Source organism: Scomber japonicus, chromosome 22 (assembly GCF_027409825.1).
Source record: "Scomber japonicus isolate fScoJap1 chromosome 22, fScoJap1.pri, whole genome shotgun sequence".
NCBI lineage: Eukaryota > Metazoa > Chordata > Actinopteri > Scombriformes > Scombridae > Scomber > Scomber japonicus.
The window spans coordinates 4,452,220-4,469,888 of record NC_070599.1 but is presented as its reverse complement, the minus strand read 5'-3'; the positions used below and the strand labels follow the sequence as shown (position 1 = coordinate 4,469,888).

At 38.6% G+C, this 17,669-nt stretch overlaps 1 protein-coding gene across 1 annotated transcript in view; it reads right to left on the bottom strand.

The window, feature by feature from the left end:
* adam19a (ADAM metallopeptidase domain 19a) overlaps positions 1-17,669 on the bottom strand; it is a 198,867-nt gene that overhangs the window by 11,804 nt on the left and 169,394 nt on the right. Inside the window, exons 16-19 of the mRNA XM_053343856.1 lie at positions 17,151-17,355; positions 8,472-8,549; positions 1,099-1,207; positions 663-804 (exon numbers count right to left, since the gene is read on the bottom strand). Coding sequence (XP_053199831.1) covers positions 663-804; positions 1,099-1,207; positions 8,472-8,549; positions 17,151-17,355 — 534 coding nt within the window. The remainder of the gene's footprint in view (positions 1-662; positions 805-1,098; positions 1,208-8,471; positions 8,550-17,150; positions 17,356-17,669) is intronic.

Genomic DNA, 17,669 nt, shown 5'->3' with positions numbered 1-17,669 from the left:
CGCACTTCCTTCCTTCTGTCCTTCCTGTAATTCCTTCCTGTAATTCTTACTTTCCTCTTTCATGTCCTTCTTTTCCTTTTCTAATTTATTTGTCCTCTTCCTTCCTTCTTTCCCTTCCTTCCCTTCTCCATATATAAATCATTTCCTCTTTCCTTGCTGCCTTCTCTCACTTTTGTTTCTCTCTTTTCTCATGCAGACGGTGTGAAATGTGAAGGCTCCGCTGCATAGTAATACTCTGCTGTTTTTTCAACAAATAAACCAATTCCCAGAAAGAGAGTGGCCTGAGAGGAGAATCGAAGCAGTGGAAATATACATGAAACATTTCTCTTATGTTGTGGAAAGTAAATCTTTTGTGTAGGGCAGCCACTAATGATCAATCAATCTGTCATTTTCTTTACTAAAATGTCTATTAAATAGAAAAAGCCTTGAAATGCCATGTTGTGGATATGTGCTGGTTTCAATTATAGTCCTGTGAAGAATATCAGTTCATGTGTAATTAACTACAAAAATGAGCAATTACAATTATTTAATTATATGTCTTCTACAAGTAATTATATGCTTTCTTTTTTAAGTGTAATTCCAGTAAAGTGTGTGCATTGTGTTAGCAGACAGACAGACAGACAGACAGACAGACAGACTGATAGATAGATAGGACACAGTACTTGTTGCTCTTGTTCTTCTCTCTCTGGGAAAGCCACTTATGGAAGTAGGACGTCTTGATCTTGTAGCAGTAGAAGAGCAGCAGCACGGTAGGCAGAATCACCAGGAAGGCAAACAGAAGTCCCACTACCAGCCCAACTTGACCTGTGGACACACACACACACACACACACACACAAATTCACTGAGAGTCTGTAGAATCAATGCCAAGGTGCATTGAAGCTGTTCTGGCAGTACATGGTGGCCAAACACCTCACTAAGACACTTTATGTTGTTTTTCTTTCATTTGTCCCTCTGTCTGTACATTTCCCATAATACAATTAGGAAGGGTCTTTCCATTAGACTCTTTCAAAGTCCTCCCCTTCAGTTTGGGACCAACTCTGACATCTACAACTGGTGACATTCCACCTTAAACCAGAATGAATGTGTCTTCACTCACTGTCATACTGGACAGGTCCACTGTCCACGCTGCCTCCCAGTCCCGGCTTCTCACAGAAGGGTGGTGCCCAGCCTCGATTACAGTGGCAGTTCCCATTGCTGTTACATACCTGTGAACACACACAGAAACACACACACACACAAGGCATTTGTTGATGTGATTTTCTGTTTGGTCTCAGTAGAATCTTGTGTGTGTGTGCCTGGAGGTGTAGTCAAATTAGAAGCACTAATTTCTTGTTTACTACAGACTGGAGTATTTTGTGTGTATTTTAATGGGATTTTCCTTCTCTGTGGAATATTTACCTTTCATATTCACCTTATAAATGGAACAAAGTGCAAAACACTGACATTATAAGCAATGCTATCTTACAATTGCAAACGATTTCCAATGAGCTGTGTATAGTTAAACTTTTTATATAATTTTAATTATTTTTTCTTATTTTATCATGTCTGAATTAGATTGTGTTTTTCATTTGTCATGATTACTTTGTCCTCAGGTCTTACTTGAGTTTTCCATGTTTCCACAAGTCTTAATCAAAACTGCCATATGGACAAAGTGGGCCATTGCCTCAGGTGACTCAGAGCCTCAACATTCATCCAAGCACTACTTACACTTAGATTAAAAAATCCTTAATCAAGCAAGAACAAACTAAAAGAAACAGACCAAACTAGGAGGATGTAGTATTACAATAAAGAAGTACTGATTGGTTTCTGTGGCTCAAGGCAGATTGACGAAAGACGAAATACAAGAATGAAAAGGTTTAGGAGGGGCCCGCTCTCTTTTAAATATGGCTGTAGTCTTAACAAAGCAGGTTCAGGCTGCAGCTCCAGCTTTTTCAGACATCCACTTCCTTTCTTCATCAGCAAGGGTTGGGTGGTATGAAGCCCCCCCTCAGTTACTGTTACTATCCCTGTCAAGCTTTCCATTCTCGCTCTGCACACACAGTTTACAGTGACTTACACATTATCATTGTATTTTTTGAAACAATGAGTCGTCAATTTCAAACAGAACAAAAGCAGCTTCTCATGTCCAGCTGGTTAACTGTTAATTATTCTGGCTGATATGAACACCTACTGGTGACAGAATTGTATCTAGCTAAACCCTGACCTGTGGCCTGGTACCAGGAACTAGGAACATTTGCTACTCAAGCCATGATGGAACCATATTATTTTAGGGTATGTTTAGCTCATAGAATCTTGAACTTGCTGCAGTTTGTTCTGCATTTTCCCTCATCGCTCCATGTCACGTCATGCTTTTCATAGTTGAGAAATCAAAAGTTTGACCAGTTACAGTTGCTAAGCTATGATTGGACAATCGTTGTTGAGGGTGTGTCTATCATTGCCAGATATTTCCTTCTTTCAAAAACTGTATCACAGCTGAATTTCCAGAAAATTGAAAATACTGTTGAAATTATATTTATATGATGATAGAGGATTTTATCTCAACCTACTAAAACCAAAAACTGACGCTGGAACACTCATTGCCTGTAGGTGGTGTCAGGTTTGAAATTAGCAGCTGTAGCACTAACTTCATGATAACTACTTTCATTGGACGATGAATTGTCTCAGAAATAATCGCGATAAACAATATTATTGTCATTTGAAGATCTTTTTATACCACTGATGTAATTATGATATAATAGTATAATAATGTAAGGGCGGTGGGGGTGGGGGTGGGGTTGTAGAGTGGGAGCTACACTTCTATAAAAACACATTTGAATAATCTTGAGGTATTGGTGGACGGTGATACAGCTTTTTTTTATTAGTCAAGGGGAGGGTCCAAAAAAGGCTAAATAAATAAATGAATAATGATTGGTCCAATCCCCTCCCCAGTAACACTCATACAGTAGCCAAGAACAGAAAATAACTTGACCCAAAACAGACCTCTGAATAATGACCAGTAAGTGGCCTTCTTTAACACTTAAGGAGTCCAAATGAGACCTAAACAGGAAATGAATCCCTTTTCCTCCCCAACATTTAGCAGTAAATTACCTAATAGCTTTTAATTGACTTGTCTTAAACTTGTGAAATAAACTTTTATCCAGATTTGATTAATATCTCCAGATAACTTGTGTAATCCACCACCCCTAAATGAAGGAGAAAATAAACCCCTGCTCCCATTACATCCAGATGTAATTATCCCATCAGTGATTAACATGCCTATTTACCCCATTAGAGCTCGGTCGACATGACGACTGCTGGTGTAGAGTTGTGTTCCGATTCTTATCATTCCTTTACTTCAGATTCAGAAGGCCTGGTGCCATTTCCTTTGTGAAAATGTTATATGCTGTTATATAAAAGCATACTATACAGGCAGCTCTACATCATGTAAAATCATTAAGAAATGAAATGCTTTGACCTGTATTTAAACACACATATCATTCAGCCTGCTATCGTTGCCAGGAACTCTAATATGTTTTATGACTCCAATGACAATCTCCTGTATGAAGAATTTCAAAGATGCAAAGCAGTAGTGCTCTGAGCAGCGAGCATCACTTCTCCTGCTCCTTATTCCTGTTTATTTGCATTAACATCCAGCACTCTCCAAAAGCCTGAGGATCAATATGAATCAAATGATAATGGTAAATAAAAAAATTTAAAAAACACAGCCTAAAACAGGAGGAAGGGATGACTGTCTATTTAGAATAATCCTGACTCAAAGCTATTTCCATTATCTATCTACTGTTACAGTGAGAGGAGAGAACAAAAAATGGGACAAACGGCATCGAACAACAAAGTGAAGAGAGACAGAAGGGAGAGAAGGGGATTAAAGGAGGAGAGGATATGTCTGATGTGTTTCTTCTTGCTCATAATATTTCATATTCTAATCTAATAACAATGCGTGCTGAGTCGTGAGGCCGTCTCTTACATAGTAGATGGGGTAAACAGAGACTGGAATCTTGAGACTTCGAAGGTGTGAAATTTTGGTCGAGGGCTGGTTACGCCTCGAACGCTCAGGGTCAAAACAAGCAGTGGACCGTTTCAAAGCACAAACTAGGCCATGCCAACCAGGGTTACACTCACGAAGCAAACCGTTCTTTATTAAAAAACTTTAATGTTGTAAAAAGTCTTGGTTTTAATGTCTGGTCACAAAAGAAAGTTGGTAAAAACTTGTGATGTAGTGACTACTCAAAGGGCTAGTTGGTGAACGACTGTAGCTGCTGAGCTAACCACCACAGTATTGCAGACTTAACAACTCTTTAAACTAGCTGGCTTGAGAAGTGTCAGTATTGCTATCCATACAATAAGTTTATTCTTGTGAGAGGTGCATTTGTACTATCTATTCCTGTCTCATAACTGTCTGTAAATCACACCTCACTGATAGAAAAGTGTATACTAGAGCAGTGGTTTTCAAAGTGGGGGCCACCAGGGGGTGCTAGGGGGCGGGCCTCAGAAAATTGGAGGGAAGATAAAAACATGTTAGGTAATAATATTCTTATGCTAAACAAAAGTAATAATGATTGAATAGTGAATACAAGTAAGATAATCATTCTAAAAGTTGATGTTTCTTTACATATTTTGTAGCATTGTTGGTGGGTTTGTAAAGGGGGTCCCAGGCCAGAAGCTAATGCTGTTTGGGGGGCCATAGCATGGAAAAGTTTGGGAATCCCTGTACTAACATGTCTTTAACATGGGAGCATTACTATACTCTTCTTCTTCTATACTGCTGCTAACAAAATGTCTTTACTTGGAAAACTATAGTCACCAGCATAATGTTAGTGTCTTAGGTTCCCTATGGCTCCATCCCACCCACTCAGAGACCATTTCTGATATATAGGATATACTGTAGTATTCACTGAAGATTTAAAAATCACTATTTGGGACTGCAAAAAGAGATGTGCTTTAAAACTATGGCCTATATTTTCCCTGATGACACATCATTTTATCCAGCAGGCAAACTAATAAACTGGTAACTTAAGGTTTGTAGTTTATTACAGCTGTATTACAGCATGACACTGGAATCCATTTGTGTCTCAAAATGGTTCAAACTGGAGAAACCCAGGCCAGGAAACACAAGCCAGGGGACTGAGGGGAAATGTGTCAATTCTTTCATCTTAAAAAAGGCAAAAAGAATGCAGGTTTAATCTTCCAGTGGCTTTACAAATATTACACGTCACACAAAAATATCAGCTGTCAACATGTCAGCAGCTCCAGTCTGAAACCACTCAGCTATCAAAAAGCCACACTGGTGGAACATTAATGGCCCCTGACGTATTGCATTAAACTGCTCTATTCTTTCCTCACTTTTTTCCAAATGGATCCATACAGGCTTGTTTTTTACTCAGCTCTTCTGAAAGATGAGAAAATAAATCATTGTTTTCTAGACAGAGTCATGCATTTTCAATATGGTTCATAAGATCAAAATCAGCTCATCAAATGACACACACAATAACACCAGTGCTATTGTAAGCTGTGACTAATAACTCACTATGGTATATATTTACAGTATTAAATTCAATCCATATTAATCACTATCTATTCAGTTAATAACAGCTTTGTCATTGTTCTGTTCTCAACTCTTGGGAGCAGATTTGTTCCATTTATTGTAAATTACTGTGAGAGCAGAATATTTTCATTCCTATAATGCTTCAATTAAGATTGATATCTATTAACACTAATGATGTAAATGAACGCAGCTGCAGTTCATTTGACTGTACTGCTGTTAATTAACACCTGATGCTGGGCTTAGATTGTTTTAACATTCAAGATCATCATGTGAATCTTTGAAACGGTATCAAAGAGGTTCCACAGGAGTAAGAGAGCCACCTATCATCATAGAAAGCCCTGATTCTATTCCCTGTAGGAGGGGCCCCACTGGACTAAACTAACTGTATATAAAGTAATTGAAACTAGCTCCACCTCCAGTAGCTACAACAGTAACATGCTGTTCATCAAGCTCATAATACTTATGTAATATGAACTCCTCACCAGCAACAGACTGTTACCTGGCTAGGTGCTACAGCCCCTTCCAACCCGTTGCTGTTTCTGTGGAAGTATCTTTTAACATCACTGTTTTACATATATATAAAAATGTAAAGGAGAAAATACATTAAAAATCCTCCTCAAAAATAAAAGTCCAAATGCTTCCAAATAACTAAATGAGTTTTGCATTCAGCGCTGCCAGTGACAGCAGCAGCTAGACAGGACCTGAGCAGCAGAGTCAATGAGTCCACTTCTGCAGCTGGAGGCAGGCTATAGTAAAGGTTTGGTTAGCAGGATAATGTTATTAACCCTCATCCAACATGTTTAACATATAAAGTGCCTTCTGGGCCAGGTCACCCTCAATCTCAATAAGCTACATACCTGCTTAAATAACATTAAAAAAAATAAAAAATAAATATATATATAAAAAAATAAAGGACAACCAACTGGTGACCCCAATAATAAACTGTATGAAACTACCATCATAGCAACGTGTTATGTCTGATTTCTCCTAAAACATCACTGGTTATATAATCAATGTCATCTGGGTGGGTTACAGTTAACTTGCAACTTGTTTTTTTTACTTCTAGTAAAACCATATATAGATGTAAACTTTTCTTTCATACAAATTGCAGCTTTTATCCCAAATAAACTCTTTCCACAAAGCCTTCAGAATGACTGACACTCAGGACCCATGGCTAACATGAAGCCAACAAATAGTTTCATCTATTAAAACTGCAGAGCAGAGGCAGAGTTAGTTGCTTTTGACTGGAGTCCTCCAGGGCTTCAATACATTGGTATTTAAAAAAAAGAAAAGCACTAATTAAAACAGAAACAGAAAACAATGATATGAAGACATTACAAACAAACTGATTGAGTCATGAAAAATTGGAATGATAGAATAAAGAGCCTGCGTGATATATCAAAAAGAAAACCTCTGGGTAGGATTTAAGTTAAGCTCTGTTTTCAATTAAATAATTCACCTTTTTTTTCTGACCTTTCCACAACTGAAAATACAAGAGGAAAAGTGTCTGAAACGGATTAAATTGTACCGTTAGCATGTTTCACATTAGCATGGCTTACTGATGACAGTATTAACTGGGCATTAATGACATTAATGAGCATATCATGTGTGTTATAGAAGTTACTGAATCAGGACTGACACTGTGTGAGCTAAGTCGCTACTCTATTAGCATTTAGTTATAGTGTCTTTTCAGAGGCTAGCGTTAGCCGCTCTGTCCTGCTGCCGTTTTATGCAGAGAAGCTTATATTTCCTCAATTAAGTGGATAATTACAATCTTTTTTTATTACAATGAGTCAGCTAAAAAACATTAAGATGAAGTCACAGAGTTGGTTAGCTAGCTAGCTACAGCTAAAGAAATCCGCTAAAGACATTTCAGACACTAAAATAGATAGCCACCAGTGTAGAACCTGATAATGTAATCATTTCCTGATAATGTAATAAAAATCCCTCATAATAATGTAATAAAGTGCATCTCCCAGTAATGTAAAAATCTCTGTAGCGATGATGTAATAAATTATTACATTATTTGGCTAACCTTATTTTTGTAGAACTTAATAGTGTAATAATTTCCCAATATTGTAATAACATTATTGGGAAATGCACTATGTTGCAATCAGGAAGTTATTACCTTATCAGTTTTGATTACATTTTTTATTGAGTTATGCAGGTTTTTTTATTACATTATTGTGAGTTATTACATTATTGGTAAATTATTACATTATCAGGTTTTACACACCAGTTTTTGCTAACTTCATTGTGAATTCAAAGACTCACTGTTTGAAACATTATTATGAATTTCACGTAATAAATGTACCACTGTTTTCATAACAGCATGCAACATGCACTACTTCATTATTCATATTAAGAGTCACTATTTCCTGTGTGGAGATAAATCAGTCTTACGTAGTGCAGCTTTAAAACAGTATAACATTAACAAAAAACACAAATTTAACAGGGAATTATCCCATTTATGTCTCTCAGGTTAACAATGTATCACATGCTATCATCCAACAATGATGGTAGAGGTCAACCTCACATCTCCTTGATAAATCAACCCAATCCATCCCATCTTCTCTTAAAGTAACAAGTGTTTTAGCTCAAACCTCTCCTCACCAGAGCTCAGTTACTGACTCATAAACTATGTATGATTCCTCCTTATCTGCCTCAGGCTTGCTTGTACTGCTCCAATAAATAGTTCATCACTTCAGTTGCTGTTGTATTCCAGCCATCTATTTTCCTGCCTTTTTTTTTTTTTTTTTACGACAGACTCGGTGACAGCGGTGCAAAGCACTACCTTTGCCCAAGGACACAGTGTGACAATAAGATTAGGGAGCCGTGCCTGGCAGCTAAGTGAGTTGAATCCGTTGCATGACTCTGCATGAGTGTGTTGCGTGTGTGTGTGCGTGTGTGTACGTCTGTGTGCCTACCCCGTTGCGGTGACAGCGTGCGATGCAAGTCTCCAGCTCGGTAAAGGAGGCGTTTTGGCATCGGCGGTCTCTGCACACCTGTGGCAACACAAGCAGAAAGATCACATACTGTGTTAGAGATTAGAGCACACACTCACACACATACACACATGCGAGCACACATGCAGACTTTTGATCGGCGCTCTGCCAGTGCCCTTGGGCTTTGGAACAACCTGCCTGCCTGAGGAGCTGGGGCGAGCAGCATCAGTATCTTGTTTTAAATCACTACTTTTATAGAGCTGCTTTTTACAGCGTGTAATGATGTTTACTGAGCTGCTTTTACCAAACAGGTTTACTCTCTACTGCTGCTCCAATACTCATTCTAATAACTATTTACAATAACACCACCAGAGTGATGGTTTGTTCCATGAGGAGCTTTGTGAGTCATGTAATTCATCCATCATACTGTGTGTTACCAATGTGTAAAATGAGTCAAATCTTCATTTTCTATGTTTCAACATTTCAGTGTTTTTAGTAGCAAAGTCTTTTTGTTACTATACTTCCACCACAGCTCAACAGGAAACACTAAGAGGGAATTTACTGATAAACAGACTGTAAATGTGTCAGATATCACTTGATATGACTAACTCACACTGATGAAGCTCAATAGAAGCTGATCATCTACTTTTAAATGACTGTGTGGACACACTGTGGATTTAGTCCTCCATCACTTCCATTGAAAGCACATTTGAAGGGGATATTTAACCCTTACATCCTTTTTGACATTTGAAAGCAACACTCTGTTATGACTTTTCATAAAGTGACACAGAATATACAAAAATGGACACATTTAAAAATGATTGTGTAGCTGAGATTTAAAGATTAGTTTCTGACATAGACACATAGAAATCATGGGAGAGAGAAAGAGAGAGAGGGGTGTGACATGCATCAAAGGTCAGCCGGCCAGGATTTGAACCGGGGTCCTCTGCATATCTTAACCCCTGGACCACCTGCGTGCCCGATTGATGCTTTTAATGGTTATAATGAAACCTACCATTCCAATTTTGTTGTATCCTTCATTTTCAATTAGTTAATAATTATGGTCAAAGAAGCGTGATAGAAGTGTGTGGCACCACTTCACCTACTTCCACGGTGCACGGAGAGTTTAACCCTCCTGTTAGCTTCCTGTCAACGGTGCAACGTTTGACCTACTGGGTCAAAATTCACCCTGTGTGGTTTGACAGTTTATAAAACACAAGGTATAAATTATCACTCAATTCTGTGCTAGACCTTTTTACCCAACTTTATTCCAACTTATTATTACCACAGGTTTTACACTAATGTTTTAGAAATGATAGTCAACAAGTTAAATGAAACTATATCTCATTTTTGTGTTGTCTTCCTGAGTCAAAACAGGCAGGAAGTTATTCTATACTACAAAAGGTGCTGGAGTTTGATTTTGTCAACATGAGATGACAATGTTGTGTGATTGGGAATGTATTTACTGTAAATGAATGACTTTTTAAAATATCTATGGATGCAAAATATAACTGTTAAAATGTTGTATAGGGACTAATTATTAAGGGAATAAAAAGACCTGCTCCATACTGTGGAGGGCCAGAATATGAACAATATAGGGTTAATAGTCAGTATGAACAGGAGTTCATTGTTCATATGGACATCTGACTGCTGCTTTAAGACAAACTTGAAAAACTGTGAACATGTCCTTTAATCTGCAATTTCTTTTCTCTTATCTTCTTTGGAAAGTGTCAAAAATACTCATTATATTTTCACATGGCCATGTTTTCAAATGTCTTATTTTGTCTGGTCAGCAGTTGACTAGCATAGATTACACAGAAGAGCTTCACATCCTCACAAACTTTCAATAAAACATGATTAAAACAATTCAATCATCAAAATAGCTGCACATTAGTAATCAACTAATCGACTAATTGCTGCATCTCTAGTGTGAAGGATGTGTTATTGACACTGAACTGAGGCTGCAGACTAATGAGGTGAAGAACTGCTGACACACACATTCTAGAGACTGCTGAGGAAACATCTTGTAAGGCTTTCTACAGTAACTGCACCTGAGCAGCTAATGATTCATACAATCACATAAAACCACCTGAGTGAAACTCACCATGGTCAAGAGAACAGAAAAAAGCCAACACATTTACAGAAATAATAGATGCTTTTTCATTTTTAATTGCTTCCAAATCCATAACAATTAAAATAAATGATATGAAGTGTTTGCTGTGATGTTATTCTAACACAATTACAATCATCTGTCATTTCTGAGCCGATCTCTTTCTTCCTTTTTTTGCCGAGCACAGCAGAATCTTCCCTCTGAATGTGATCATGTGCAGCACGTCTGCATGTTTCCACGTCTGCTAATGTGATGTAGATTGGCTACAGGGTTAGAGTCTACTGTCAGGAACATGAAGAGGGGATTTGATTGATTTTTTTTAATCTCTGTTCTTTGAAATGTTAAATATCACTTCAGTCTGAGTCAAAAGTTCATTCATAGTGTGTTCAAGTCAAGTCCAGTTGGAAGCTTTTTTCTTTTTTATCTTCAAGTCAATTCTACAGTAATCCAATTCATGACTGGACATGTTACAAAACCACACACGTTTCAGGGGGACACTTCATCTTAGAAACATACTTATAATGAAATTAAAGTTCAATTGATCTGTCGGAGTAGAAAAAACAACAGTGAAAAAAGGCTACATCTGTTTTTTATAGCTCTCTTTCTCAACATTAAACCATTCATTTAACTCCATTTATCAGGTCGTTTCACTCAAATCACACAAGACAAGTTTCACTGGCGTAGTTTTTGTTTCATTTGATTAGATTTAGTCAAAAGGGGCTTGGGTCCTGCTGTGATAATTGTGTGTGTTTGACTGATGTCCAGGTGTGCATCATTAGGTCCTCTCAGCTGTGAGTGACTGGGTTCAATCACAGCAGCGTTCAACTGCTGGGGAGTAAATGACATTCTGTGTTATTTGGTGCACTCATAGCTGTGTGAGTGTGTGTAGATTAATTATGATTGTCAGCAGTATTAATTACGTTATTCTTTGAAAAAGCTTTGAAAGGTTTGTATCAGCCCAGCTATAATCTGAGTACATGTTACAGTATTTGCTTCTCATTGGTGTCTATGTGGAACAGTATGAGACAATGAAAGTAAGGACAGTGAAGAGTAGCAGTGCTGACAATGACCAGCAGTCTATATGAACACCTGGAACAACCTGAGAGTCTTACATTGTGTTTATTGATTTGTATCAGTGCATTTAACAGCAACCCAACCTGCTGGAAAACACAACGATGGATTTTGGGGTTAATCCAGGACTCATTCTACAGATTAAAGGCCCATTTATGCTCAACGTTAAATATAGAGACGGAGCCTTCTGTCCGTGCTCTGCGTTCATTTCATCCGTATTTCTGCACATTTCCATAAAGCTTACGGATACGGACCAAACGGAGCAGTACCACCTGAAACCATTGGGGGGTTGCTGTCACTACCAGATACGTTGCTCTAGTGAGACACGAAGAAGAAATAACAATGGCAGAACTTTTTGAGGAAAGGTTGTGTGAGTTGGTTAGAAACTTTAAACATATCGTTTTTGTCTTTTATACAAGAGGTACATTATCAATATCTCCTCCACAGTCGCCATGTTTGTTTTAGAGTTTGTTGTTGTCATAAACTTTTGACTCTGTGCTGCCCCCTGGTGGATGTATTGGTTAACATCCATGCCAACGTAAAGGACGCATGGAAGTATGTGAGCAGTGGCCGTAACATCGTTTGAAACGGACGTATACATTGTCATACGTACGTTGAGCATAAATGGGCCTTAATGCTTGTTCTCCTGAATGGTACCAACAGGTGGAGCTTCAGTCTCCACTCACACCTTATTTTCAGTATGCAGATAATGCAGACTGAAGCCTGACAACTTAGAGGAAGATGTAGGGAACTTGTGACCGTTTCCTTGAGTGACTACAAAGGAAATGGTCATTGATGTGAGACGTAGTAGACATGTCCTAATCACCAGTGTCCTCCATGATCATCTGACTACATGATTTAATAGGGATAGAGATTGATGACCAGCTGAAATTCAATGACTGTGCTACTGTGAAGGTCAAAAAACTGCAACAGCCAATGTTCTTCTTCTGGAAATTATACTGTTTAAATGTCGATCGTTACATTTAGCAACTGTTTTACAAGCCTGCCCTTCAGATTTGGCGTGATGCTCAACCAAGACCAAGATATACCTATCATATTAAAGTTTACCTCAACCTTGTTTTCATTGTTACTCCCCTACCTCCTGCAGTTTACAACCCTCCCCATGTTACTTCTTGCACCCCCGACCCCATCTCTTGTGTTGTAGTATATTTCACCTGTTAGATTTCAGCCCAATTGCAGCTTCAGAAGGTAAAGAGTCAGTTGCTGTTCAGTAGTAACAGGAGGAAGAGTGGGAGGCAGCTTGCTGTGAGGCTACAGATGTTAGCTACTGTTCTTTTTCCTGCTTTTCTTTAATGAGTCATCTTTGTTGCAGCTTTCATTTTTCCCTTTGTTTCATTAATGTTTTGGATAATAAATGCTACTTTTGTTGCTCATACACCTGCTCAGCATCCCCTTTTTAAAGTTTTGCACTACAAATACATGAAAGATAGCGAATGAGTGCATTTCCCAAAGATGTTGAACTACATATTTAATCTCAGCACCCTACTTGAACCCCAAAACTACCAGAAGGGACATCGTGGCGAGTTGTTGTATTAAAAACATGCCTTACATAGCAGTAAAAAAGCTCTATGTAAGTCTTTTTGAAAGCTTTTCTTGCAGAGACTTTATGTCACACTCCATCACTGAGTTGTATTAGTACCCATATTAGTATTTGCATTAGTCCTGTATCTTGTGCTCTGCCTGTCGTTGTTAGTTTAGCATTGTTAGAAAAGGAATCAATTCAGTGTGCTGTAGGTGAATGTGTGGCTGCGTGATTAGAAGCAGCAGCTTTTGTGCTACGTATGCATTTATTGCTGAAGGGGAAAAAAAAAAAAAAAAAAAAAAAAAGCAGCTTCAATATGATGACTCAAAATTCATCACGCTGGATGCCAGACAATATTCTCTGCTGCCTATTTATAATATATTACTCATGCAGCAGTATTCAGGCCTTTCAGTCGGGGGCCCTGCACTACAGCTCAGATGGAATTCAAGTGGCTGGAATGTGAAGCAATATAAGCAATATAGACAGACAGAGAAATAGAATTTACTGGTGGAATGGAGGAGGCTGCAGTGTGTGTGTGTGTGTGTGTGTTTTCATATGTGTATTTCACATGCATAATTCACCATCTATTTTGTGTGATTGTCTGTGTGTGATTGTCTGTGTGTGTGTGTTTAATAATAAAGATGTTTGAGAGAACAGACCTGCTGGGTCCCACTGACATTTAGTTTAGGGCTGGGCTGCATCATTTATCCACATGTAGAATATTAGTGACTAATAGCAACAGGACTAGAGACAAATGAAGGTAATCTTTAGATAGAATAAAGAATGTTTCAGCAAATATTTGAGATTGTAGCCTACAAACATTTACATACATACATACACGTTATATTTTGCATGCTATGTGTTCCAAATACAATTCATTAATATTATGTTGATAGACAGAACTTTTACATATTAATGAGTGTATGTTAGATGCAAGCCCTCACCAAATGAGTTCCCATAATGCTCATCTTTTAAAATTTTATGCAGCCGATTCATATTTATATATATGCAAATGTACAAGTTTGACCTGTGTTGATTAAATAAAAAATAGCATTCAAACATGTATTATATCCCATGTTGTATTCATTATTCATAAATGTATGTCCAGGACATACCATAAAATAGTGATTGTGAATGTATTTATTTTAATTTTATTACATAAGATTAATCAAACATTTATTAGACTGACGGTGAATTTATGAATGTGAATTGGTGTAGAGAATACTTATGAGTCAGATTATAAACAGAATGAAAGGGTTAAGTCTATCACCACCAGATAAATGTGTGTATTTCACAGTATACAGAGCTTCTGAATTTCATGTCAGGTTGTTTTGCCTTTAATCATGTGGCTTTTCTAGACTTTCCAAATGTTAGCACACTTAATGGATCAAACTTTGATAGTGTAACGAGTCATTTTAGGGGCTTTTGTGATGCTCAAAACAACTTAACCACTGTTTTACATCTGCATTAGTAAGTTACAGTAGGTACTGTCAAAACATATCTGTTTTTACTGACCCCCTCTGTGTGCCTGTCATATGGTGGAAGGACATGAGAGTGTGCTGCATGTCTGTATCAGTGTTGCAGTGCACCGCCACAGCAATAAATGGATGTGGATGTGTGTGTGTGTGTGTGTGTGGGGGGGGGGGTGTTGGGGTGTGTGTGTTTATTTGAACGTAACCACCGTGAAACAATCTGAAAATAACGTTTTATTGATCTGATTCACAAGCTTTCTTACAACCGCCGCTCCCTGTCCTCAGTCACTCTCCAGCTCGCTCGACCACAACTGCTGCCTTTCTCTCTCTCTTTCTTTCTCGCTGGTGCTCTCACTTCTCTCTCTCGTTTCCTCTCATCTTTTTTAAAATGAGTCAGGAAGCCGACAGAAAAGTCTAACTTTACTTTTAATGCTATCAAATGAAGAGAAATGTCCTCCCCTCGTCCTGGTAACATCTTTGTAGTCAGACAGTCACAGATGAGCACCTCCCTCTACCCTCACTGCCAAGAGGGGGAGACAAAAACCCTCACACTGCTGCTTTAAAAGACTTTGATATATGTCAAAGTTGAAGTGGGAGACTCACATGATCAGTTAGATTGTTTTTACCACTCTGCTGCTCTTGTTTAACCACAAAAACACAGTCATGTTAAAGAATGAAGTATGTCTCTTTTTTGTTTCATTGTGTTCTGGCCACTTGGGGGCAGCGTAACAAACTGAAAACTGTAATAACCAACATGTTAGCAAACAGCTGCATATTTACACTTCCTGTTAACATTCATTTGAAGTCTTGCTAGTGCCAACCTGATGAATGTACGTCTATTAATCACTCTTTTATCTCTGTTTTGTTCTCTATATGTTTATTTATGTATGTGTCTGTACGAGCTACTGGATACCTGAATTTGCCCGATGGGGTTGAATAAAGTATCTATGTAAAAAGTGAACTGTGTTAACTGCTGTTTGGTCAGGTAGTGTTCAGCAGGCTAAACACACTGCTGCCACTGCATCACCTTCATGCTTATAAAAGCTGTAAGACTGAATCAAAACAGTGACATTGCAGGTAAGACTGAAACAACTCTGAGGGGAACTGAAGAGAGTGATTTAAATTCTCTACAGGTTCATCACCATGAGTAGTTTTAACAGACATCACTGACTTAAAGAGAGCTCTAATCACCACATTGTGTATTGATTAGCTATTAAACCGATAAGCTTAAAATATGCTTTACTAAAGACTTGGCACTCCTCCGTCGGTCTTGTTGAACAGTGCACAGTCTAACAGTAGAGTGTTGTTCTTACTTTAACAAACTATCTTTGACCTGTACACACATTTAATCTGAGTTAGTCTGTGTTGACAGTCGGCAGATAAAATTAAACAGTCTGTTTTTAATCATTCTGAATTCTTTCCTTCCCCCCCTTTTCACACAGATTAGCAGGAGAAACTTTTTTAATGAATGTCATAAAGCAAGAATCTTTGTGTTGTCGAAGGATTCCGACCTTCACAACTAACACTCATCTCTTCAAGGGTTTAAGCTAATCTTCAGGTCCGTCCTAAGCTTTGATACTGTCTGCTGCTGTCAGCGTTTGTCAGCTTGGTGAAAGCGACAGTTAGCTCCTGCTAAACCTGAGAATCCTAAAAGTTAACTGCGCTGCTCTTCACTAATAGAAAAGAGCAAGGAGAGATAAGAGATGCCATTAGAGATGAGTTAAGTCTTGGAGCTGAGCAAATCCAGGAATTGTGCCAACCTGGAATTGAATTGGCTTGGGCACACATGACCTTACACAGCTACACGGTTCATTACATGCAGCGGAACATGTAAACACACCTCAGCAGGAACCTTTGTTTGATGGTCTCTCACCCGTGAGCTACGGTGGCCTGTACAAACAGTACCACAAGTGAAAGGAGTGAGTCAACAAGCTAAAGGAAGATGCAGTGAGGAGGCACTACATCAGTGTTCAGACAGAGCTGAGAAACTGCTCTAGCATTTGTTTTTTGGCTTGAGAATGATTGAGATGTGCTGTGTTGTCAGCTGCAGGTCAGTAGAAAACACTACGCAGGTGTTCTTGTTTTCAGCTGGTGGCCAGATGCAGTAATTGTAGAGCAAAGTGTTGGTATTGATCAAAAACACTGTTAACCTTGTGGTCAATTCAAGCTGAGCAACACAGGAAACCCTACACATTCTCTTAGGACAGAGCTGTCCAAACTATTCCACAAAGGTTCATGTGGCTGCACGTTTTCATTCCAACCAAGCAGCAGCACACCAGGCTTGACTCATTTAATCAACTGATCTCCAGACAGCTGATTGGTTGAATCGTGTACTCTTGATTGGTTAGAAAAAACGTGCAGACCCTTTATGGAATAGTTAGGACATGCCTGGTTTAGAATAACAGGCCTGTGTCCTTATTTAAACACTTTTAACAGTTCTATAATGAAATCATACGTGGACTAACCTTTCCCTCTCCACACTTGGTGCCTGTCATGACGAGGCCGGGGTCTGGCAGGTCTCCCTGGCCGTCCTGGGTGCTGTACACGTAGGTGCCACGACACTTCACCTCGATGCCGCCCGTCTTGATGGTGGTGTCGATGGAGACGGCGTTGGTGCCTTTAGGTTTCTTGGCAGCGCTGTGACACTGGATCTTCCCACACTTGGCGTCGCTGGACACAAAGAAGAGCAGATACTACTTATTTAGCTTTTATTTTTCAGGGCTTCTGTTTTTTTGACCATAAAAAGCAAAATGTGCAGCTCCACTGAGCAGCTGCAAGCGGAGAAGCCGGGATTAGAGACAAAGCAGTTATCTGTTTACCAGTACTTATCAGCCAGAGTTTGACTTCTGTCAGAGACTCAGTGCTGTGACTCACCACAATATAAAAGCAGCTGATCCAGTACAAGCTGGACAGTGTTTTTATATTAGTGTTCATTTTCATCTTGTTTATATCCCAAAAGCATATTTCCACATGGAAATAAAAGT